The sequence below is a fragment of the Xiphias gladius genome, chromosome 21 (genome assembly GCF_016859285.1).
Source record: "Xiphias gladius isolate SHS-SW01 ecotype Sanya breed wild chromosome 21, ASM1685928v1, whole genome shotgun sequence".
In the NCBI taxonomy this organism is placed as follows: Eukaryota; Metazoa; Chordata; class Actinopteri; order Istiophoriformes; family Xiphiidae; genus Xiphias; species Xiphias gladius.
This window is the reverse complement of record NC_053420.1, coordinates 31,607,045-31,634,288: the sequence shown is the minus strand read 5'-3', so window position 1 is coordinate 31,634,288 and position 27,244 is coordinate 31,607,045. Positions and strand designations below refer to the sequence as shown.

Below are 27,244 nucleotides of genomic sequence, written 5' to 3'. Positions count from 1 at the left end.
TTTTGTTCCCACATTAAAGTTATTGAGTTAAAAAAATACAGAATTTTGCTGTCACTGAAGTCCTAATCTCAGCCTCCACTGAGCAATCTGAGTCAGGATTTACCTTTCCAAGAAACTGCAGGCTGTCGTTTACCTAAAATAACCTCAAAAAAGTGCTGAAAATATGTCCTGCTTTTCTATCTGCTTCATCATGAGTCCCTCATTTTTCTTTACTATTAGCATGAGTCATGGGTCCCTGTTGGGTCTGTTGCTATATTTGACTCCTTGTGGTCGCTTAGAGGACCTGCACAGACGGATGGGAGTTAAGCTTGGTTCATAGTTCACTAAAGACGTGGACAGCTGCAGACTTGCATGCACGTGGTTCTATAAATGCTAAAGTAAGGGGCCTTACGCAAATGCATTCCAAGATGGCGACCTCACAATAGCAAAAAATGGGCTCCTTTTTTTGTTGTATTTGGCTGAACAACAAGAAGAAGTCAAAAAAGAAATCAGTGTGGGCGACGGCTTAATGAGAATAGGACCAAGGATGAGGAATACAGAACACACATACAGTACCTGAAAAAAGCATCCAGTTTGCTTTTCTAGCACAGGCACTGTAGGCGTGCTTGTAGTGTGTACAGTCTGTGCAGTATGCAGTCATGTTAGTAGAGCAGCAGCACAAGCTTTAGTGTTCTGTCTGTATGTCTACAAAGGACGTGTTCTGGCAATATATTGGTGTAGGTCACCTTTGTTTTGGCAACTCAATCCAACTCAAAATCATTGTAGTTCTGCACATATGTTTTTTTCATATACATGTGAAAAATATGGTAAATGACACAAACACACTTTGTACTGCATACAGTCTTTGCAGTCACAATGTTTGAGTGACTTCTGCACAGTAGTCCGTGTGGACGTGGGCAGATGACGAAAATTAAGTCACATGGACCCTTGAGCCATGCGATTGCAGCAATCCTGAATTGATCTTAAAGGTGATAACTGGAGCCATCCATGCATGATTCCCGCCAAGTGAAGCTCACCACTGCCAGGTGGGAGGAGAAGACAACATGACAACTCCATGAGGAATATATTTACTAGGACTTTTGCAAATTACTGTCATGGCCCAAAAGTTTGCGCCACTGCAAGTTCTCAGTTTGGGGGGGTATTTTCTAAGACTAGAGATGTAAATGAGCCCTTTTGCACTTCATTTAATGTGCCGGAGGCAACTAAGGCAAACAGACAGGTAAGGTCATGTTGCATTGCTGCCCCTTTGTCTTGTGCTGTGGTGGTAGGTGGAGAGCTCCAGTAAAGTAACTTTATACAGTATGGTATCCCCAACCCGTACCATACTTGCAAATCAGTAAATTACACAGAAAAATACACCTTAAAAACCTCTTCAGTGTTTATTGTATTGTTGTTGTGTTGCACTCATGACATTCCAAACATGGCCATCACTTTTGGCAGACCTATCAAAAGCCTAATCCCCACTGAGCTTCTGAAATGGTGACAAAGCAGTGCTATAAAGGAAATCTTCTAGTTCCTATGATAGCTAATAGTTGCTGTACATTATTTTCCCCAACAAGGACCTTGATCAAATAGTAGTAAAGCTCACACTTTACTACTAGCCACCTTTACAACTACAGTACTTGTCTTTTTAATTAATAATTGTCAGGATCCTGACACAAAACATAAAATTCTTCAAATACATGTGTTTATTATAAGGTAGAAATTATTTATTTTATAGGTTCCTTAATTTGCTAATCATTTCCTTGAAACTTCCCTGGAATATGGTACTAACTACAGAATTGGTAGATACAATATTCTGTGACAGTTATTTGGGTTTAGTCAGTTGGGTTGACTTTATAAGCAGTCGTTGATTTTCATAGACATTTTCTTTGTGGAAGTGCTCCATGTAAATATTCTTTTCATCCATTTCAAATCTTTGTATGTTCAGCTGGGCTACTATGTAATGACAATAAGACTGTAGTTTACACTAGAAATTAATTTGAATTTATTAATATGAAGTGTACCATTTGAAAACTGTGTCCATTTTTACCTTTAATTTGTAAAAGATTACATCATTCCATGTAAACCTTCATGGGAATACACACTTACATATTAGTTCCCTTTTAGTTGATTATTAAGAAACTATTGGACATGTGAAATAAAGTGTTACCGAAGATAGTAATCATAATAATGTCATCCAAAGAATGCTTAAAATTACATAAATGGCAATATATTTAAGGACTGGCTTTCCACCTGATGGTGGTCACAAGTGAGTCCAGTTCAGTGGACTGCAGTAAACCCTCTGAACAAAATATGTACCTCCCTGTTGAATCTTGATCAGCAGGTAACAAAATGAGAGTGTATTGAAAAACTCCAAAACAACAGAGCCAATTATTCTACTATCCCTTATGTACCTACGATTACAGGATGTTCCCTTGAGTTCTACCTGAGCCCTTTTTATGCTGACTGACCTCAGCTCCTCTCCTACTCTTAAATACTTCAGAGTTTTTTCAGAGAGAGGACCTTGACTTCATTTTTGTCCAACTGATGCGAAAACCATCAGATTCTGAATGTGTCACTGAAGGATACTGAAAGAAGCTACCAGTGCCAATAGCAGTTTACTCCTCGATAAGTTTTTATGTGACCTATGATGTCAACGGGCAGAAAATGTCTTTCACATGATGGTAGTGGAGGCCATTCATTGAACAGTAGAGGACTAAGGTGACCTTGTCATTATTCACACTGTTTTATGAGCAGCGGCAGTGTTGAGACTGTTCTCTCATGAGAAACGACAGTATCAGTCGTTTCAGTAAATGGCCCAAAACAACATCTGTTTATGTTCTAGTGACCAAGCCCTCTAGCAGCTGTAAGAATTGACTCTTGTCCATCAAGACAAAAAGAGGAAGGAATGTGACATTGTTATAGAATGGCAAAGGGAGGAGAGACACCTACTGTAGCGGGAATAACCACAGAGGCAGTTTTGAGTACTTTGGCAGGTGTTTATATGTCTGTCTGCCTGCCTGTCTGTCTTCTTTCTGTCTGTTGGTCTGTGGACAGATCGTCGTGATAGTGTCACAATGCAAGATGTAGTCACAAAACTTTACAGGTGTCTAATGAGTACTGAGTACTCATGTAATAATGCAGTAGTGACTCATGAGTACTTGTGTAATAATGTAGTAACGACTACTGAGTACTTGTGTAATAATGTAGCAGTGACTACTGAGTACTCATGTAATAATGTAGTAACCACTATGAGTACTCATGTAATAAATATAGTGATGAGTACTGAGTACTCATATAATAATGTAGTAGCGACTACTGAGTACTCATGTAATAATGTAGTAACGGCTACTGAGTACTCATGTAATAATGTAGTAGTGACTACTGAGTATTCATGGGTCTGAACGTCAACACATGGATAGGCATCACGGCTCCTGTGATCCCATCGCAAGATGGTGTCTTCACTCAACTACATCTGTCACTTTTCATGTGAACTATTAAATGAAAAAATGATTATCTCTATTAAGAAAACTTTCAAAACATCCCCATTTACAGGACCATGCCAGTGATTATGCATAAACAAAGCCAAATAACAACCTTCCTCTTAAACTTTCTATCAGCACCAGTCATTTCCTCAAATGTGCAGCCAAAACTTTCAAAATGAAATCTTCAGATGACACACCCACCTTGAAATTCAGTGATTTGCCTTACAAAATATAAATATGCATTTATAACTCAAAGTAATTATGATTTTGCTGGGAAAACAATCTTTTAAACTAGGACAAATTTCAGAAGACATACATTCCATCTGTGTAATTCCAAGTTGGATTTGGTTAGCAGGATAGATGTCCCACCTACAAGTGATTTTGATGGGACAGACTCTGCTCCATGAAGCAAGCCACATTTCTGCCCAACACATTCTAGCTAGGTGGTATGCACAAGTACATTCACTTTACCATGTACTTGGCAAGAAAAGGCTGAAAACATGAAGTGTGTTGTGCCACTGTGTAACAAAACGATATGATTGCTACACATTTTCACTGTTTTCCCACTAATGTAGACAAGCGCAGTTTGGCTCATTGCCATTCAACATCCAGAATATGGTACCAAGACACCAATTGAAGTACGAATGCTACATGTTTGCAGTGATCATTTTTCTGTAAACAATTACTCAATACAAGGCAAGGTTTCTGTGGGGAGGCCATCAAAAGAGAACATCTTCAAGGAGTTACAATACAGATCACAATCCGAGAGAAAACAGATCTTCAGGTCATGAGATTTTGTGGTAGTAACAGAGGAAAAATTTATTTTGTCTGTGTACCCAACATTTTAGGTTAATTATTGTTTCAATATAGAGAAATGGTTGCATGTTAGGTTGCAAAACAAAATAAACTGTTGTAAGTTGTTGTGATCCCTACTTTTAATGGAAATAATTGAATTTACTCTTATGGTAACTTACGATTGATTACAGTATAAAAAATTTTTGACATTATACAGTGCAAAATGTGTTTTTATTTCAAAAGCAGGACACGTACAATCAAATGTGGTGCAATGCTGCATATTTTTAGAATAGTGGCCTATAAATCATTAATAAGACCTCTCCATGGTGAGCTCTCCAATCTGTACTGGCTGAAACAAAAGATTAATGTATATGTAGCTAGATAACATTGAGGTACACCCTTAATACCTCAGAGGTTTATTACAGTGGAAGTAAAATAACTGACTTACTCATTATACAAGGTACCATCCTTGCCTTCTGGTACTTTCCACATCTTCCATTAGATTTTAAGGACTCAAAAATCATTCTGAAATCAGAATGGCTTATCACACATGTCACTCCATCTCCTTCAAGAGTGGTTCCAAAATGGCCCATTCATGGCAGCAAAGACATTATGTTGTGGACTCCATAGTTTGGCATTTGTTAGAACCACACCACCAGCTGCTACCTGTTCATTCCAGGGCCTGGCATTCTTTTCGATCCCTGTCTCTCTTACCTCAGCACCATTTACTCCTCAGTATACTCTGGCTCAAATTGGTACAGAAAAACCGTTGAAATGAAATTTTCTTTTGAAAATGACATTTTTCAAAAGAAAGAAAATTTCATTTTCTTTTGAAAATTTCATTACTTTGCAGAGATACTTCTTTTCTAACTGCTGCTTGTTTGCTAGCTAGTATGCAGACTTTACAGTTCTGATCACCCAGTAAGTAGTTGTATTCTCTGTTGTGTTTCCTGTCATCACAACTTCTCAATGCAGTGCTTGGGGCAGCTAAATGGAGAAGCTCTGTGGTCTAATCTTCACTTCAGCACGTGAATACACCACCATGAAGGATTTACAGATCACTCTGTGATTTTAACACTATTAAAACTCCAAAATTAAGTACGTTTAACTAAAATAAATGCAGACATGTGTTTTATGAGCAAGTTTCAAATCTCTGTGAGTTGATTTTGAAAGTGTACTCAAATGAACTGAAACTAATGAACAACAATTTTAAAAATTACTTAAATCAGGAAATGGCTGTTGATAATGTAAGTTGTAAGCAGAAAGATTTTAGTGGAATTGTCCTTTAAAAATATAGAATTTTCCCCTAGTTAGAGTTGCCAATGTCTTTGTTAATGTCATGTTTGACAAGCATGTGAGCACACTGTGCCTGGAGGAGATGATGGGGACAGGTGGAATGATTGGGTTAGTGAGCTGAGCTTAGTTCCTATGCTGGGGAACTCTGGCTCGCAGAGTTTCTGCTTCAATAAACAACAGACAGCCTGAAGTTGTTGTCATGACTACTGGTCATCCTGCTGGATTCTTAATGGCCATTTCTGATGCACACATACACATACATGTAAAAGCAGCAACTGTATTTTTTGACAATTAGTGTGCGATATTTAGTTATACATTCTTTCAAACTTGTAATTTATAGCCTCAAATTATTAATTTAAGAGCATAAATTAACATTAGTGAAAGCATCTGTTATGTTGTGTTAAACAGCCAAAAATTCTATAGATACACATATCTCAGTCAAAAGTCCAAAATAAAATTCACACACGCTCACAACTATACACACACTTATGTGTTCTGGCTAATTGTTTTCTCGTGGTGTCAAAGGTTTGTTTACAACAGTAACAACAGGCTAAAAAGGCTGTTTTTATACACCAATAAGTGACTGGTTTTAAACTGTTTTTTTTGCCAGTTTTAATGTTGTGGCTGATCAGTGTACTTAACTGTACCAACAATGAATCCTACCTACACCAACGGACACCCAATTGGTACACTGGAACACTGCTGACAAATAATTTAACTGAAAATTCCTGGCTTTGATTACTCTTACAGGCAGTTAGATGTCTATGTTATTGTCTGTTTTTCAGTTTGAATTTATCATATACTTAAAGCATAAATAGAATTATTACAAAGTAGGTAATTGAGGGATAGCTAGACTTGTCCTGTAGTTTGGAAAATTACACTTTTATGATGACATGTGATTGTAAGATTTGCCACACATTAATCAGTGTTGTCATTGTCAAACTACCTTCCTTACTCCTTCTCTGGTTCATAAGGTCTTTGTCAGGTGTTGATACCCCATAAACTTTTATGACTTAAACTTTTACTTATCCTTATTGTTACCATTTACACTTCTTTTAAGAAGTGGAGTTTGATCTGTAAGCTGTTATATGCATAATGTTCCCCTCTCTGGTACCATTCAAATCAGCCTTGAGTGCTACCTGCCTCCTCTCTTTAGCAGCTCTGTAGAGCTTTTGCATCTGGCATCTTCACTCAGTGAATAACAACTCCAAACTGCGCCCCATCCTCTCCTATTCTGCTGTCTTCCTACCCTGCTACCTAGATCTCTTTTCTTTTGTTCCATAACTCATCCCTCCCCTTCTGGCTCTACAGACACTTGCTGGACAGAGAGTACTGGGTGTCTAATGGCTTTTTTGGGCTCCTTTGTGAGACTTTGTTGTGAGAGGAAAAAGATAGATACGAAGGAATGTAATAATCTAAATAACAACTACTGATATATCAAGTCTCCTGTGTATCAAGTGCTGTGTCCACATGTTCAAATTCAACACACAGTAAGCTTTGCAGAGGGGTCACAGAAGGATGTTTACCTCTGTTTTAAAAACAGTGCAGATTATACTGTATGTCACTACTGCCTAAGGTACTGGCCAGCTTGCTACTGTATTTCAGTGTTCATTAATTGACTTTTTATTTTATTTTATGTTATATAATTTTATTTATCTCATTTATTTTATTTATTCATGTTGGCCATTTGGAGGAACAAGCTGTAAAGACAATATTGACATACGGTATTATTACCTTACAAAGATGATAAGGCAAACCTTTTTGGACACAGTTTGTCTAGCAACATTAACATTAATTTGCACTCATGTTTATGGCCACCTAATGAAGTACAATATTTACTCTTCTTTTAGTCCTGGCTTGCTCTCTACAAACTCCTGTAGCCAACTGTTCTGCTGCTAAATGTTCCACTGTGTTTGCCAGGTAACTGCTGCTTTTTTTTGCTGAAAGCAAGTGGCTGCCGCCGCAGCTGAATATGTGGTTGATAAGAGTGGAGTGTTATGGCTGGAAAACCAAAAAAACAGCTAAAAGAGGCTAAAATGCTACATAGAGCTAAGGGGAATGAGTTGAGTTGCTTGTAGTTTGTAATGAGCAATAGTTTACATAGTGAAGATGAATCTAGTATGTTATTCAAACACACTCTGTAATTACATATGCTAAACTCGTTAATTTTAAAACAAGTAGAGTTTGCTGTGCACAACAGACCTTTTTCAGGACAGACATCCTCACTTTATAGTTTAGGCAAAGCACAGGTGAAACTAATTGCATTAGTGATGGCTTGATTCACCTGGAGTGTCCCAATAAGCATGCCATTGAGTCAACATTATCTATACAAAGGCCAGGAAATGTTAAGCCTAGGGAATTCATCACGGGATGAGACTGAAAATGGTGGCGTCCAGCTGCTATAACAGACTGCTAGCCCCCAATAACATTTTCTCAATTTCCTATAAAAACGAAATACAACTTAACCAATATAAAATTCTGCACAGAGTACACCATACCAAATAAAAACTACACAAAATGGACTCATCAACGGTGAGACCTGTACACAGTGCACCCGTTACCAGTGATGACTATTTACATGGCACTCAGAGCTGCAAGCATTATACACTCAACTGTCAGTTTATTAGGAACACCCAGCTAAAACTAATGCAGTCTAAGATGCAAGTCCTGCGATAAATCCTACCTTCATGAAGGTTGTAATGCTCAGTTTTTGTTGAAACTGTGCTAAAGAGGTGTTGATTCAACTGTGTGATCTTTTTGGATGCTGCAATTTGTGGTGTTGTTGAATAGTATTGTGTTATGTTGACAGGTGTGCCTATTATTTTTTCCACCCCATTCAAATCAATGAGGGTAGGCTAAATAACACCTTTTGTTGGATAAATTTGCAGCTTCTAACATCATCAAGCAACTACCCATCAATATGGACAAAACAGATTTCTATTAGGGGTGCAAAGGTTAACCAATACATGTTGGAAAATCCATATATACAGTATTTCATTGATTCAAAACCACAGAGCTGAATCGCATTTAGAGGTCAATTCATAAAATATCAATAGACTATACCTTATGCAACGCTGCCTGAAATCAAAAGAACTGTACACAAGATGCACATTGCAAACTACTTTTATAAGGGGTACTCAAGCAAATTAGTATTTCACTTCCATGAAGTTGGGGTCTTGCACAAGACAGACTGAAAAACAAATGAATATACTCAAAGCAGCAGAGGCAGAGAACTTCAGAATTTTAGTCCCTAGTATGGGTCAAGCTCCAAAAACACTAGATCCTACATTTCCCATAACGCAACCGATCTTTGGTGAGACCTTCCCTGCCTGCCAAATGCCTTGGCCTGTGTTATAGGCCAAGTGTGTAACACAAGCTTTGCCATTCCAAGTCCCAAGGACCTAGCCAAGATAACCCCGATGCCCCTTCTCAGTCTTGACAAAGCTCCTCCAGAGTCATGGGAAGACATTGTAAAACTGCTTTCAAGGGCTGAATAGTACTTGTCATGACTAGTAAACTGACCTTTAAGTGTAAAATTGCCCCTTTAAGAAGTATGTATATACTTTAGAAGAGTAGCGTGATCACACCTGCAGCATCAATCAGTCAAACCCTAGGCTAGTAACTAACAACAACTTTAGCTTTATTAGAAATCACCCTGGGCTCCAACTCCCTCTGGTTGAAAGACATAAATGTGCTGTTAATTTGAATGAACAATGAACAGCTACATATAACAAATCATATCAAATCTAAGTTCAGTCGAAATTAAATTTGAGTTGTTTAAGACTATCAAATTAGCTGAGAATTGCAATGTGTGCGATTTTTACAAACCCATGACTCGTTTGAAATCACTCCCTGTATGCTATTGCTAATTGACATTTTATGAGTTTGAAATTAATACAGTATATAATACCCTCAAGAAATTTCCACAGTGGGATTAAACATGTGGTTTATGGTGTTCTCAACTTCCTTTGACCTTTATAGATGTATAAATAAAAGTGATGTGACAGTACATCTAACAGTGGTGATGCAAAATGATGATGATTTCCAAGTCTCTGAGAAATCAATTTACTGTAAATTATTGAGGATTTATTACTGTATGCAGGGAGTACTGGATGAGGGAATGAGGGAGTGATGACACAGTAGGTGTAGCTACATATTTATTGAATGGTCTGATGCTGAATTCTAATTGAGACATTCATTACACATTAGTGGTGGGCGATATGACCACAAACTTATACCACAGTATTGTAATTTTTTTTTTTTTACCGTGACAGTATTATATCATGGTATTACAAGATTAAAAGGGAAACTCCACTCAAAACACGATTCTCTCTCTGTTGGCAATGTAATTGTAGTAAATGTGATGTGATTCATTCTCAGAGTTAGTAGTTACAGCCATGCTGTTGTTTTGAGCTGTGAGTAAACTTTATTTGTTTGCGAGCTGGATCTGAGCATATTTAAGAAAAAAATGCTGTTTTGAAAAAAGTTTCTTCACTTCTGAAATGAAGGTGCCACATCATTTGTGACCCGACATGTCACAACTAAACCAACATAGAAATACGTTACACTTGGGAATCACCCTACAATTCACATCTTTGAAGAAACCAAAAGCTTACATAACTTTTTACATCTTGACCCACATGAAGAAAGTTACTCAAAATGGCTTGTCAGTTGCTGGATCAGTTTTAAAATTAAGTAATCCAAGACTCTCTTCTTAATATCCTCATTCAGCCCTGTTTTGTCCTCTTTTGGCTTCAAGATATCTAAATTCAGTAGAAGGAGGACTGGCTTCACATAGGAGACACTGACATATATGGCATCAATGAAATATTGGAGGGGCTTTAGTGCTTCAGTGATCGCTTCCAACACCTGAATATCTTGTCAGCTGGGTAGAAGGTGCCTTGTCTTCGGATCTGCTGCCAGGACTTGTACGATGACTTTTTCCCGTTCCAACACCCTTTGCATCATCTTGACACGGGACCCTCCAGCTTGTGAGAAATTCCGTGACCAGCTTGTGGATGGGTAGGTTCATCTCACTCTGTGCACTGGTCAGGGCCTTCCGCTTTTTCCAGCTGTAGGAGAATGTGTTGACCACTTTCTTGCCCACATCTGTAGTTAATGCAACACAAGCATCATTTAGAACACTTCTCTCAGAAAAGTAAAAAGAAGAAATAAAAATATTATAGAAGCAGCATACTATAATTAGCAACACTATTAATACACTAGTGACTGTAACTGCTGGGCTATATCCTAGCCTATTTATAAAACATTTATTTCTTGTATCAACAGTTGACATTAGCCTATTGCAAATCTAATACATTTTAATATTAAACTAAACATTCATGATGAAAATGCAATTTAATAGCATTTGTAGCTATTGCAAATAAAGTACTCTGATTTGTGGTCTGGTTGGGATATGTCTAAACTTTAAGAATAGGTCTAGGCCTATTTCACCGAGGGTCTCTACTATTTTAGGCATTGGTAAAAGTAAGTACATTAATTCAAGTACCTAAGTACAATTTTGAGGTACTTTTGCATCTCACAGGCAAATATTGTACTTTTTACTCAACTGCAATTACTTGACAGCTTTAGTTACTAGTTACTTTGATTTATATTATTAATACAAAACATGAATTAACTGATAAACTTTGATGTATAATTATAGGTTAAGCTATAAGCAATATATAAAGTGATTAAATTAGACCCACCTTTACCAGCTGTAACATTAAAGTATTTCAATAATGCATTACTGATTATAATCCAAAAATATAATATAGCCTATATGATTGTGAAGTGCCAATACTTTTGTATTAATAATTTTATACCACTAAATATGCACTTTTACTACTTTTACTTAAGTAAAAAGTCTTAGTACTAGCACTGATTTTAGGTTATGGGGTTTGAACATTGAAACTTACCAATAGGATGTGTAGACTGTGTCCAAAACAAGTTACCCTTGTCCATTTGTTAATCTGTAATACATGCACCATGTTCGAGCCACTGGTGGTTGTCATGCACACCAGATGTGCTTCTGCCAAGCCTCAGGCAGACAGAGCTTCCTTCAGCCTGTTTGCAATATATTCTCCAGTGTGCTCATTCGGGGAAAAGGAGGCATCTGCTGCACTGATTCCAGTCGATGAATTGGACTGTGAGGCTGATGTATGGCTTGGTCGTCCAACTGGACCACAAATCAGCAGTAGTGGAGAAGGCTTCAAGGTTGCGAATAACCTTTAAGATTTTCTCCTGACGCTCCATGTACAGCTGTGGCAGACACTTTTGGCTGATATACTTCAGACAAGGTAGCTTGTATCATTGGTTCAGAATACAAATCAAATTTTCCACCAATGTTTCTTCCTCCGTCTCTCCACCTGGGTCAAACACCCTACTTGTTGCATTTCAAATAAGGCGCTTTTTTCTCGATGTTTTGTCTTTTTGTCCATGTTGACTAATGTTAAACTACCATTAGCTTCATAACCTGTGTTACCAGCCTTTAGGTTTACATTAAGAGTTGGCTGGCTAGTTTGGTGGGTGCAAAGGCACGTTAATCAGGTTGACAAATAACTGTACTATACTCTACCTGGTCCAAACTATTACAATATAACCAAGAATACTGATAGATTTCCATCATCAGCATCAACATTTGATTATATATCTAAAATATACATATATATATATATATATATATATATATATATATATATATATATATATATATAAATGTGTGTGTATATATATATATATATATATATATATATATAAATATGTATACCTCACTGCTTTCTTAATCTTCCTATTTCTCTCCTCCTCTGTGTTTCTCTCTCTCTGGATAGATTAATAGACCCAAACCCTGATAGTGAAGAAAAGCAATCACTCGCCCTTAATTCAGATAAGGGGACAACAGTTGGCATGATTCGGGGGGTTGAACAGTAGCTCTGTGTACAGTTGCCATGGCAACCACATACAAGAGGATAAAGGGCACTGGGGAGTGTTTGCACATGTTTGTGCACGTGCATGTGTATGTGTCTGGTGCTCACATGTGCACAACCTTAAATGTTTCAGAAGTGAGCTTAAGGTATGTCGTCATCAGTACACATTTTATATTTCTTTCGCCCTCACAAACACACACTGACAATGCTGAGGCTAAATCTTAACCATGGAGATGTTCTAGGGCTCTGTTTGACAAGGACAGCAGCAGTTCCTTAATGAAGCAATTGTGGGTTATTTGGTCTCTTCTCTGCCATTTGTGTTATCAAAACAAATATGCACAGAGAATTCAAGGGTTTCAGAGCAATATTTTGCGCTTGAACTGAATTATGAACCACAGCACATATCCGACGCCATCTTGTTTACCTTTAATGAACAGCAAGCTGGGAGAAAATTTACACAGACGAAGAATTTGAAAAAAAATTGGAGCTTATAAAGTGGAGAAAGCTGTAGATCATTGCAAGTAAAGGCAGGCTCACACGTTTGCAAATGCATTTTGTCACTCAGATAACTTGGAAATGCTGTTGGAAAAATTGTAGACAGAAGGCCAATGCCTTTGCAACTGCATCTTGGCTCTAAATTTAATTTAGTAAAATTTCTGTCCCCAACTCAGAACTGTTGCATAGGGTGTGTGAATGGTGTGGCTGCACAGGGCCTGCACCTTTAAGGGTCTCACAGTACTCTTATGGTTTTATTATGACATAGAAAAACATAATTTCTACCATGTAAACTAGAGATAAACATTGACATATGTCATTATTAAGCATTTGAAAAGCTGATCCTGTTTTTCTTGGGAGGACATTCAAGTCTATTCAATTATTCTTTTTTAAAAATACTTGTATGCTTTCATAGAATTGCTTTCTAGGCTCCTGAGAAAACTGGGAAAACCAACAGATATTCAGTTTACAATGAATTATAGCAGGAAAAAAATGAGAAGCTGGAATCGGAAACAGTTTTGGCATTTAGTTTGGAAAATCACTTGTTGTTGAACATCTAATCGATGATTCAACTACTTGTTTCAGCTCTAGATTGCACAGATCTCATTGCTGTGCTGGGAAAATAACACAATTCATGTCTCAATTCGGAAAGTCAATGTCATTTGTTTGAGTTGTGATATTCAAGCCTTTGGATCTGAGCTGAGACAATGTAAACTTTATAATATTAAAAAGGCAGTAAATACAGCTTAAGGTGTGAATAGAACTACTTTGCGCATGCATAAAGCTGTCTTACGGCCTGTAAAGTGTGTAAGCAGTATGTGATTATAAGCTGGAAAAGTTGCTGTTTGTGTTGTTCATTCCTTTAGTTTACATTTTTAACTATGTTTGTATGAAACTGTGCCACGAAATTTGAACTTGAACTGGTGTACTGTTGTTCATGCACATGTATGTCCACAGGGTTTGCAAAGGGCCTTGCATCCACCCTGTGATGGCTGTGCTCCGACTTAACTTAACTTATCTATATCTATTCAAGCTTTAAAAATTTACAGTCACAGTTCAATTACAATCACAAGTTCCCAGAGTCCAAAATGTCGCTTCAAATGACTGATTTACTCTGAACAACCCTCAAACAAGACTAAGACTGGAGATATACTTGCTTTTTAACCACGCGTTTGCATAGACAATTGGTTGCGTCGTGAATGTAATTGTTCATATACTTGCCTATGTAATTCGCGTGTTACTGGAAGATACCTCTTGAGGTCACACCAGAGAGTTCAAACCATATAGAACTACTGGATTTGCATGATATAAACAATAAACATGGCGACACTATTGGAGGTTGCTATTTTCTTAATTCCGAGATAACAACAGAAAAAGCAACAGTGCCGCCATCACAGATGGTAAGTAAGGCCCCTAAATCAAGCACGTCGTGACAAAGGTAAGTATGCGTCTCTCTTTCTGCCAATGTGAGAAACTGATGATAAGAAACACCACCAGTATTTTCAAATGTCCGCCAGGACCATTTGCTCCATCGGATTAGCCCGCTGATTATACACCACAACCCAAACAGTGAGTCTGTCGGTTAGAAGGAAAGTCAGAGGACCACCAAAGTAATCACGATTCATCATCTGGGCACCATGTATCCCTCTACAAAATGTTATGGCATAGCATTGAGTAGTTGCTGAGATATTTCAGTCATCCGAGTGACATTCCCACTCCTAGAGCCATGCTGCTAGCATAGCTAAAATCCCAAGGTTTGCAATGATATGAAACTTGATACTTTTACTTGACAAATGACAAACAATTCAAGGTTCATTTCACCCATATTTGCAAAAAACAGGCATTTATCTGCACAGTTTTTGTTGCTGTTTCTTTGGAGATACAGTAGTTGTCTCTAAAATGTTTGTATCCACACAAATACATTGAAGATGAATTTCTCTGTGGTGCTCACAACATTGAAAAATGGCCTTCATAAATTCAACAACAACATGTCACTCAGTGTCCCTGTTAGGTTTTTCATGAAAATGTTTTAGTGTAGATCATTTAGACTAACAGAGAGACTGTTTCTGAAAAGAGAGGTTGCTTTTGAAATAATTTGCTATCTGAGTGAATTGAACATTTAATTGATTAATGAAATTGTCATTGATTGTATTTTTATAGATTCATGTAGTGATTGTTTCAGCACTCACCATGCTATCCAGTGTGTTGTCTCCAGTCTATTGTGACCAGTTAGAGGCTTTCAGTGGATGCTGACTCCACTACAACACTAATGACTAAAACCCATCCGATAAAAAGGAAAGAACCCTCTCTGTTCTTCCCTCACTATATATCCGCTGTGTTGGCTTACAATTCAATTTGTCTCCTGGCTCCAGCCATCATTAGTGCCAAAGGCACATTCATCAAAACAGATGTGCCTCGCTTTTTGACCCAGCTGCTTTTTCTATTATGTGTGCTGTTTGTTAGAGAACAATTATCTCATTTACTGCTCTGAGGTGTTCACTGGCCTGTTTGAACTAATGTTACAAATAACATGGCTGCAACAAGCATTTAGGTTTCTCACACACAACCAATTAACAGACACATGTATGGATTTTATGTAAAAATACAATACACTGCATTTTTTTATCTTAAATTGTCTTTGTTCTGTAATTGCTACTATTAATCTATTAATATAAGATAAATTAAACAAATGTATTTATTTATTCATCACAGATGTAGCTACGCTCTTAAAGAACAGTTTCTTTCTGAGCTGCCTGAGCTCCCAGTGACCACCAAATGACACAAAGAAAGCGGCAGCACTGACAGCACGGACACCTGCCCACCATGAGCCAGGTTGTGTTCAAAGTGTCTAGGTGGGAATTTTAACTTATATAATATTTAAATATAATTTGGCACTCTATAAATGAAATTGGCGTCACTTGACTTTATGGTTACAAGTTTTGGTCTGAAGATATAAATGTCAGTAGCTATGTTTCCATCCACCTGTTTTTATTTAATTTTTTTAATTTTTTAAATTACAAATAGGTTGAGGTGGAAAACTTGGCATATCATAAAAGAGAGAAAGTGTAAATAGAGTTTTTGGATAGACCGTTGCAGTACTTCTTTCCTCTTCATCCGCTGTAGTCTGGTGTCATTCTACAATTTACTGTTACATTCCTCTATTCCACTAGAAAGACCAAAGACTAAAGAAGAAAAAGAACTGAGGCGTCAGGGATGCACGTAACTGCAACATCCTGGGTTCAGTACCAGAGCCCTTTGCAGCTGTCAGCTGTCTGTGGTACTAAAGCTGATGATGAATACACTTTTTAACTGTGCTTTTTAAACTGTCTGTAAACCATGCTATATATTAAAATACATCCATCACAAAGCATGGCTGAAAGTCAGTTTAAGAAGTTAACTTTGATTTACCTGCTGGTTGAGGCAGATGTTACTTTCAAACTCCCGTTAATCCTAAAATACAGCTTCCAATAAATCTCATGAATATGCACCCTCTATTATGAATGTCATTCTGTCATAATTTCTTCACTAGACCTGCAGTATATAAGCCTGTGGCAAATAACATAAACTCTACAGTCCTGGTTGAAATTATTGGCAACCCTCAATTTTTAGAAAAGAATTTAAAATATCTTCAGAAATAAATGCAAATTGACCAATTTTGTATAATCAGAATATTTAATAAAATGTTTAAACGTTACTGAACAACAACAACAAAAATTGCTTTCATATACTACTTGACTAAATTATTGGCAACCTTTTAATGAATTTAAAATTAGTTCCCCAAACCAAATAAAAAAACAAATAAGACTCACCTGTGCTTAATTTTCAGTGCACACATTGAATTCATTTGTGTCATCTCATTTTTTTTGTATTTTCTAATCTAAACATTATCACACGCTTTACATCAAACATCACTTAACAAAGAACCTTAGTGTTCATAATAAAAATACAGACTTGAAAATGAAGAAAACAATAAAAACTTATATAAAACATATTGGTTTGTCCTGCAGGTTCTGGAGTTTCTCAAGATGCTATTAGCGTCATATGAGTGGGTAGAAGGCACTGGTTAATCTACAATCATTTCTAAGAGTGTCCTCAGTTACGATGCTTTTGGGAAACACCTCTTAAGCTTAAAGAGGTCAAAGGAGTAAAAGAAGCCATCTTTGTCTGATGAACATCATGTACTGATTCATGTTTTAATCCAAAATTTCTGAGATTTGCTTAAAATGTGTAAAGATTTTAGTGAAAATATAAACAGTGTGAAGCTCAAACAGACTAGCCTAGTATTCAAAGGCAACAGCAGGGCTCTGTGATACACAAAATGACTTGTTAAGTCTAGGAAAGTAAACTTACACGTTAGGCCACATCTGAATGTTTCTTGGGTTAAGCTATAGAGACGTTCAGCATATATTTTCATTGTGTGTGGACACTAATGAGGGCAGCAACATGTTGCTTTGAAATATGTTGGGAGGGCTAGCACTCTGATTCGCTCTTCTTCAAAAGCATCTAACCCAAGCCACAGGCGGCAAAAGATGGCAGGAGGGGACAAATGCCATTCCAGCTGCCTTAACCTACATCTTTTCTTAACTGGTTCCAACCAGGGTCATCTCAAGGGTACACATACATTGCATCAGCCTGCTGTGTAGGACCAAAGTCAAGCATCTCGGTTAATGCAGGGATTTCCAAGCTCAAAATGTGGATTAAAGGATTATCTCATGCAGAATGCTATGGGTTTGGATTTGAGCTTGTTCAAATGATGTGTATGTGTAAAACGCACATAAAAATATATTTGTACAGAAGTTACTTAGCGTCATGTTATGTTTTAACTCAGCAAGCCATCTGTCAGTATTTTCAGAAGGCTTTATATACTGTGGAATCATTTCATTTTGAGTTTGAGGAACAGCAGCTCTTGTTGAACTGAAGCCTCAAAAATCATTGCCAACTCCACTACCTATGAAAGCCCTGTTATAGAATAACCATATGCCTTGTGTGAGATTGGTTATTTAACTGTGGTGTCGTACTGTTGGATTTTAATTGGCAGTTATTGGCCACAGAATGCAGCTCCCGCACCAAGGAGCCAATATTTACTCGTAGCACTGATAACTGGAAACACATTGCTCATTTAGAGGAAACTTCTTTGTTTTTTTGCAATGCCTGCACCTCCCTTCCTGTTTGCCTCCTTCTAATCACCATCCCTGTTTAAACAGTTTTTTTTCCTGTGCTCTGTCTCCTTTCTATCCTCTCTTCTCTTTTCTGCAGAGTTTTAAGAAGGACTTGATGAACCTTAATATGCTAGAAATTTTGCTATTTGACCCTTGATTTCACCTCCATAAATGACCGATTTTACAATTTCATACCTGAGCTGTAGTTGTTAGTTAAATGTTAGTTAAATAGAGAATAATAAGAGACCAAATGAAATGATTTTTTTTTAAATAGTTGGATAACTATCTCTCTTCATGTTTGATTTGACCTGTGTATGTATGTTGGGTGAAAACTCTAATAACCAAAAATAAGTAATATAAATTATCCTCCAAAGGTTTTCAATTTCAACAGGCAGTTTGAGAACACCAAGGTATAGGTTTGAAAATGTGGAGGGAGATGATGTTGGTGTCTGATATTGAACAGCAAGGTGGGTCCTCCCAAATACTGAATGTTGTTAGGGGCCAGACAGCTTAAATCACTATTGGTTGATAGTTAAAATTATGTGGACATGCATTACATTCTCCAGTCAGTAGTGTATCACAGCAAGCTGACACTACGTTTCACAACAATGCCAGCCCACAGTTGTCACTCTTGCAATGGGTACTATGTAGTCAGAGGCTGAAGGCTTAGATGTAGTTTTCACAAATATGGGACTGTTTTGTCCTTCTTTTGAAATATGGAAAAATGTGCACAATGGATGATGTATCATTATAGTTTCTATTGCAAGCTTTTATAACTAGCAGGCTAGACTACTGTAATTCTCTCCTTTTGGGTCTACCAAAGTAAACAATAAATCATCTACAATTAATCCAGAATTCTGCTGCACAGGCTCTGTCTAAGACCAGAAGGAGAGCAGACGTTATGACTATCTTAAATTCTGTACACTAGTTACCTGTTAGCCTTTGCATTGATTTTAAGATTCTTTTATTCGTCTATTAGACTGTATTTTATAAGGCACTACATGGTCTTATATCAGACTATCTATCAGAACTGTTTTTAATTTCTGAACCAGGAGGGCCCTTCAGATCCCCTGGTTCTTGTCTTTTAGCTGTTCCAAAATGCACAAGGAAAACCTTTGGTGATGCTGCTTTCAGCCGTTACACTCCGAGCTGCTGTAACAGCCTTCCAGAGGAGCTGAGAGAAGCTGAAAATATTGTTAAGTGTAGACCAATAACCCATCTGTTTATGATCTGGAGATTGTCTCAAATGCCTTAATTTCCTCTCGGCTGGATTACTTCAATGTTCTCTGTTTGGGCATTAGCCAGTAATCCTTGTCTGATTCTCAACTGGTGCAGAATGCAAACTGGTACCAGGATGAGAGACAGCATCTCACCTGTACCTGCATCCCTGCATTGGCTACCAGTCAAGTATAGGATGGAGTTTAAGGTCTTTTTATTTCTTTTTAAAGCTTTACATGGCCTGCCACCCCATTAGCTCCTCTGCCCCCTTTCTATCCCCAGATCTCTCAGATCCTCAGACCAGCTGTCGAGGCTAAAGGGTAAGTGCGATCGTGCGTTCCCTGTAGCCACCCCAAAGCTTTGGAACAGTTTACCACTTACAATTAAGTGTTCCTCCTCCATAGACACTTCTAAGGCTAAACTGAGGACCCACCTGTTTTCTCTGGCTTATTGCTCACTAAATCTTTTTATTATTATTTTTTTATTTTTTTATTTTTTATTTTTTACAATTTACCATTTTATTGTAATGTTTTTATTTGGTGTACTTGTGTACTATATTTGCTGTTTGCCATTTTAATTGAGTGACTTAATTCTGACTGTGTAAAAGTATGAACTATATAATGCCTAATAAATTCCACAATCAAATGAAAAAAAAGTAGCGTTCATGGCATACTTTCTGCTAACAATCCCACAATGCAATGCCTAACATTTTATAGATGCAAAAATTACTGCTGTCAGTGATTGCAAAATGATGATGATAAGTTATTGTCAGAAATCTCAATTTACTTTTCACTACTGAGCAAACTATTTAGTGTCTACCACGTATATAGGCATTAGTGAATGTGTGAATGAGAGAGTGATTTCAGACCCAGTCCTTGCGTTTATTATTGGTACCATGATGACAAGTGTTTGGTACACCTGCTGTTAGTACGCTACAAAGGGTCATATTGTTACCACGACAAAGAAGCTTATGGTCCAACTTGCTTTTTATGTTTGAAACCACCCTGGCTGAGGCCAAATAGCCTACACTTGGATGCAGTCTGTTAATAAAGTTCCATAAAAACAAGGTAAAAAATGAAGTGACTGATACCTGGAAAGCTTACATGGTAAATTGAATCTATACATTTCATCAGTTCAATATAGTCATGACACACAGTCACCACTGCTGCACTGAGTTAATGATTTGGAAATACTGTTTCCCCACGTTCATTTTGTTACTTAAACATCACACTCTCTGCAGAAGTTTCACATTCTGCACACTCAAAAATGTCAGTATGCTTGATTAAATGCACCTTTGATATACTATATCTATAAACTATATTCACAGCAAATCGCAACAAAAACAACCGAAAATAAAAGCAGATCAGAAAACAGGAGGTTTCTTACTAAAATATGATCAAAAGAAATAAAAGCCTGACTCAAATAATAGCCTGCCTCCCCTCATTCCATGTAAAGTGCTAAACAGACCATCTTACAGTTTATGGTAGATGAATACAAATTTCCCCCAAGATAAAACTCATATGGCTAATAAGAACACAGCACAGCTTCTGGATGAATCCAAAAAGCAAAAAAACCTTTCATGCAGCCATATGTATCAGTTTCATAAATGAAAATAGCATATATTAAAATGATAACTCATTCAAGATTGCAAAGCAGCATCACAAATGCAGAGTAACAGCCTCTCCATCGCCAACAAGGCCTCCTACTATCCCTTCCCCCATGTCTCCTTTCAGAGCTGTATTGCAACAGACAGCAGCAGATTTCTCAGCTTACAGCTCATTAATTCAAAATGGTTACTCCAGAAATGGTAATTGTCCATGACGAGGAGAAAAGAAAAAAAAATCCATTTTGTGCCTAAGTCTGACATGGAAAGAGCTTTATAGGACATATTATGAAATGCACCAAAAAACACCTGTTGGACGTACTGCAACATTCCTGCAAAAAATGCTACTGTATATTACTTCAAATGCACAGCTTTACTTAAAATGACTAATTTATAAAGTGGTTTGTGTGTTGATCTGTTTTGAAGCTGTGCAGTGGGTGGAGGTGCTATTGTTTTTGACAGTGTTTTAACACTGCTTAGTTGGATTCAGTTAACATTGTAGACATGTTTCTATTTTTCTGGTCACTGTGTACAAAGGGTTATATTCATTAAAGTTTGAATAACCAAATGCTCACATTCACAGACAGTCACTGTCACAACATCTGTGTCTCAATTCAGGGGCTGCATCCTTCAAAGGATGCCTTGATGGCCATCGTAGACAGCGAAGGCTGAAGCAAAATGAGACAGTCTCGTCTATAGAGGATTTCCTATTTATCCTCGGCTGTTTTATTCGCGGAGTACACCATATTCTCTTTATTAAAAGTGTTCCATAGTGATTTATCACCGGCGCACAATGAATCTTGGGATAGATTGGGCTGCATTTTAAGAAATGGAACAGCCTTATCACTCCACTGTGTCGCAACCGGTCTTCAAATGCAGCCTTCGAAGGATGCAGCCCCTGACCTGAGACACTGTTATCATGTCCTCCAACTTGAACCACAGTCAAAGAGTGCCTTGCAAAACAATCCACATGAGTGTCTTTAGATCTGCCACTTATGGTTAAGGTTCAGTTAAGTTTAGGCAAATAAAAGTGGCTTTCATTTGTATCACACGATCTTAAACAGTGGAAGAAGCTTGCAGTTTCCATGGAAATTGGTGTTTTGACATGCAAGTTCAGTAGTTGTTATTATTTCATCCATACCACTTTTAACTTCTCTCTTCTGGCTTAAAGGTTAAGGATTAAAGTTCATTGTTGTCCATGGAAATACTAGTTTGACAAAACAACTCTAACTCACGGTTGACTTAGAAGCTTTTTCTAGAGCTTTCACGCAAGAAGTAGTAAAGTGCTATGGATAAAATCATAAGAGCTGCTGAGCTTGAGATCCATCTTGGTGTATAAGCTCCAGTGAAAAGCTAATAGATGAACTTTGGCTTGGGATTGTTTGTCAATTACTATTTTCAAGGTCAAAAATGGACTTTTACTTCCTACTTTCACATCGATCATACCAACACATGCTCAGTGGTCACTTCATTAGGAACACCTGTAAAATCCAGCGTAATACAATGTTTAGTTTTAATTGACACTGTCAGAGTTATTAATTTAACTATATGTTTATTATCGAGGTTGTAGTTTGCAGAGGTGTTGAACTGTACTGCATTACATTGAGAGGTGTTTCTACCCCATTTACAAACGCGAGGGGAGCAGAATATTAGAGACATATTTTAATATAATACAGTCCGGTACAAAACTACCACTAATTACAACCTTAATAACAAACATATATTTGAATTAACGCGTCTCAGGAAGTTTTAAAAAACAACTGGCCTTTATAAGCATTGTTAAGATAGAATATGTGGCAGACCTGTTGTATTGGATTGCGCTAGATTGTAAAGGTGTACCTAATGAAGTGGCAAGGGAGTGAATAAATTTCCACTGACTCATAACTTGCATTTATATTTTATTTAATTACTTTTAATTCAAACTGTTCTTTTGTAATCTGGACAAATCTGAAAAATTGTTCTGTATCATCGTTCATGATTATGAGTATTAATCCATAAGAGAAGCCACTAATTATTTTTCGTTGACAATGCAGCACAGACACTATCTAAATTTTAAAAATATATATGTCTTGTAACCAAGTCCACATATAGCAACAGCAAAAACTACAAGAAAACCTGGCATTCTGGGATTTAGAGTGTAAAAGTTTGTAGTCCTGAAACCTAAAAATTTATTTAAGCCTTGGATTCTGGATTCTCTTGCCAGATTTCTAGTGGGTTTTTTTTCTTCCCACAGACTTTTCAGTTTATGCCTACAAAATTGTCACAGTAATTATACTACAAGCTTGAATGTTGATGCCGTACAATAGATATGTTTTTATATATATCTATTTATTGCTCATCTGGCTCAAAAACGTTTTTAAAAATGCGTGGATTTTCAGAAACGATCTTGTTGATCAAATGTGATTTTTCACATTCACTACAAAGATGATTTTCCTAATTGACCTGTTACCCCATTATGTATCCCAATATTCTCACGACACCAGCAGAGAGAGATGTCTAGCTGTCATGTGCATAAGTATGACATAACTTTGTACTATTTTTTCTTTAAATCAGAAATCATCATCATTAGATCATTCAATGAAAATTATTGACAATTTACTTACCTTTCTTCTTCATATCGTAATGTATTTTAAACATCGTTGGGTGCTTGGTTTGTTTGTCAAATAAAATAAGTAATTTAAAACGTAGTTTAAAATTGCTTTAAGGGCTCTGGGAACTGTTGCTGGGCATTTGCGACAATTTTTTACATTTTTTTCCCTATTTAGTTAATCAAAAACTAATTCATATATTTAAAATGAGTGAAAATTATGCCATGTTGTCTTTCAAATCTTTTAGATATTGAGTGTGTGAAACTATTTTCAATATAGCTGTCTTAGAAATTTCTCATGACATCGTCAGGTAATTTACTCAGATTACATGCATGCATGCGTTTTCCAGTCATTTTTGTAGCTGTAGGTCCACGCTGAAATGCTAAAATGCACTAAAAATAATACAAAAATGGTTAAATCTCTTTGTCTTAGTCGTCTGTGGCATTTTCACTCTTAAGACAGTTTTCGAAAAAGCTCTGCTTTTACTTGTGAAAAATATTGGCTTAGTCTGGGCACAGGGGGAAACTAAGAGTAAAAGATGCATTTTCAGATTCAGCTGGCTTAAAGTGAACATACTGTACTCCTACACAGTCTCCCTCAGACAATGTTGGAATCAAACACAAAAGGGAATAGAAAAGATAAAAGGATAAAGGAGCCCTGATAGTGAGCAGGATTCACCCCCCACACACTCTTCAGTGATGGACTGAACACCGACAAAAGACTGGCTGAGTACCAGTAGTCCAGCCTCCAGCTGCCAATGACGGGACACCATTATTACCACATCAATCTGCCTTTACAGCCCAGCTCTCTACCCTGTTATTACCACTACACTCATCATATATTAATAACTCATTTTTAATCCAGTAGCAGATATTCCATTGATGCAATACCTGGCACTTTAATAGTGGATGATTTATGTCTAGAAGCCTGTCTTATTGTTCCTTCCCTGAAATTTGACATTTTAAAAATGAAGTTGGCTTCTTTTGCCTCATCACCATTACCATCTTTTTTTTTTGTATCATTTTATGGTTCATTTTGCTTAGGAACCTGCTGCTGAAAGCTTCAGATGAACTGATCACCGAAAGGTTCACAAACAGTGATGCTGGCTTTTGTGGTGGCCCATCCACTACTGAAAAACGACAGCCTTGGGTTTTTGTTCAGAAACTTATTTTTATCTTCCAGGAAAGCAACCTCTGCCACTGGGGAGAATAAAGGCTGTCTTCTCTCAAAAATAAAGGTTGAAGTAGCGTGATGCAAAATATTTAGTTTGCAGTTTGTCTGTGACTCCTACACATGAGACCACTGTTAGCATCCATGTCCCACCAACAGTCACTGTTTGTTTTTTTAACCATGGCTGAGACATTTCCCTAAACTGAGCCAAGTAGTTTTTGTGCCCAAACTTGACCAAACCTTGATTATGGAGGAGTCAGACCAGAAAATGGTCATACAAGTAATTTTTGTAAATACAGTATAGTACTTTGTTGTGTAGGAATATAAATTTCAGTCCATAATCCTTCTGGTAGCATGGTGGAACTTCATATTAAATAAGATATTAAATGAGACAGTCGGCGAATCATGGGCACATTGTGGGCCCTCAAACACACGATGTTAACTACATGTCAGTGGCCAATGGTTATGTTTTTAAAGTAATAAGTATGATAATGTATCAAAATTCATACTTCTTTGATTTGATAATAGTAAAAACCTTTTTAGCACCATTCCAGGTCGCATCACCAAAACTGGCAGTTTGTTACACTCCAGGTCTTTTTATTTTTTTCTTTGGTACACTTAATAACGCAAAATTTCCACAGAAAGCTGTGCAAATCACAAAAATTCCCCACTGGTTAAACTGTATCTTGTGAACTTATCTGTAATGATTGATCAAGACCTCCAGTGGTGCTATGAGAATATTGGTTTCACTGTAGGCAGATTCTCCCAGACAGAGGAATAAAATCAATAAAACGATAAATAAAAACAACGCTGCTTTTCTCCTGTATACTTAAAAACATTTGTCAAGAAATTTCTAATATCAGTCAGCCTGGTAAAGACAGTTTGGCCAGCGACTGTCTTTTCAGCTCCTCTGGAGCTGCAAACAGACAGCTGCCTGTGAGAACAATGACAGCTGAACGTAGGTTGAAGTCAGTGTGGACTGAATAGGCCAAACACTTCAGAAGTACTCATGCACCACTCACATCTCGCTTTTGATGTGGATTCCCAGTAAGGCCATCAATATTCAAGTCATTTACAGTGAAGGACAGAGTGCTTAGTTTGCTGAAAATTATTTTAAGTTTGAGTTTATTTAGAGAAATAACAGCTCTTAAATCTCAAATTACAACAGCTCAGAAAAACTAATAACCAACTCCCCCCAAAAAACAGCTACTATGAACATAGTATCAGACCGAATTATGAAGTGAAATGACGATTTAATCTTATTGTCAAGCTAATTTTGGAGTTCTTAAATAAAAAAGAAACATGATAAATCATCTATCTTAATCTGCTCCACAACAGTGAGATTTAAGTCACACTCAAGTTCCTATAGAGATATTAGGCCAGAAATTTGGAGTAATGTCTCAGAAAAACTGAAGAGGATAGATGAACAGACATGTCATACACTCATATTAAAAAGACATAAAGTTATGTTTAACAGACTGACCTGGCAGGCGTTATAAAGGAGTTGGTGCTCGAACTTCTTGATGCCCAGGATCTGCTGAAACATCTCATAGAGCTGGTCTTTGCTGAGGATGAGCTCAGAGGCAGCGCTGGCTGTCATTCTCTGCTGGTGCTTCCTGGGATCCTCTTCACCGCGGTAGATGGTGTCAAATTTGGCAATCCAGGAGCTCAGCACTGTCTCTTTACTCAGGCCGTCAATCTCAGGCAGGCTGCGCACCCGTTTCTCTATGTGCTTCTTAAAAACTTCCCGAGAGTCACTAGCCGAACAGCCGCCACTCTGCACCATCCGGGACATGCGGTCGCTTTTCAGGAAGACCTGCAATCAATGAATTGATTTGTAAACTGGGAGATTATGTTGGTTTTAATAGCCAAAAGATTTCTGATTTACATAGACCAACTCATTGGGAAGGTGGGCTCCATTCTGGGGATGGATCATCATTTTTAAGAGAAGGATGCTGCTAAAACTAAAGAGCATCATGGACAAATACCTCTCACTCGCTTCATGTCTTTCTGAATAAACACAGGACCACCCTCGGCAACAGACTGATAACACCAAAGTTCACCACTGAATGAGTTCCATCCTCACAGTGGCTCTCAGCATCTGTAAAACTCCTCTCTCACTGAAAAGGATTACTTTCACATACCTAATACACACTCTATTGCTGTTCCTACTCTTTCTATCATATGTCCCACTTGCAGCGTGATGCACCTCTTAACACAGTTCATACTTTTCTTTATTTTTCTTTTCCATCCATACTTTGCTTTAAATTCAAAACATTTGTCATTTGTAACATTTGTAAAACATTGACACTGATGCACCTCACCGTATGCAACATCCCTAGCCCAACACAGATACACTCCCTTGTTCTGTTCTCATACCCGACACTGCCCTCAAATCTCCAAATGTCCTGCTTTGCAGCACCTACCCTGGATCAGCTTCTAGCAAGCACACATATAGTGCAACAGAAATGATACAACAATATATTTATGACACATTTGTGAAGTGTGTTGCGTTTCAAAACACCGT

The 27,244-nt window shown here is 37.4% G+C and overlaps 1 protein-coding gene across 3 annotated transcripts in view; it reads right to left on the bottom strand.

Moving 5' to 3' along the window:
• The window catches only part of cadpsa (Ca2+-dependent activator protein for secretion a), a 215,638-nt gene that overhangs the window by 155,223 nt on the left and 33,171 nt on the right, over positions 1-27,244 (bottom strand). For all 3 annotated transcript variants that reach the window (XM_040115542.1, XM_040115544.1, XM_040115543.1), the window contains exon 3: positions 26,201-26,533. In XM_040115542.1, the coding sequence (XP_039971476.1) occupies positions 26,201-26,533 (333 nt within the window). The remainder of the gene's footprint in view (positions 1-26,200; positions 26,534-27,244) is intronic.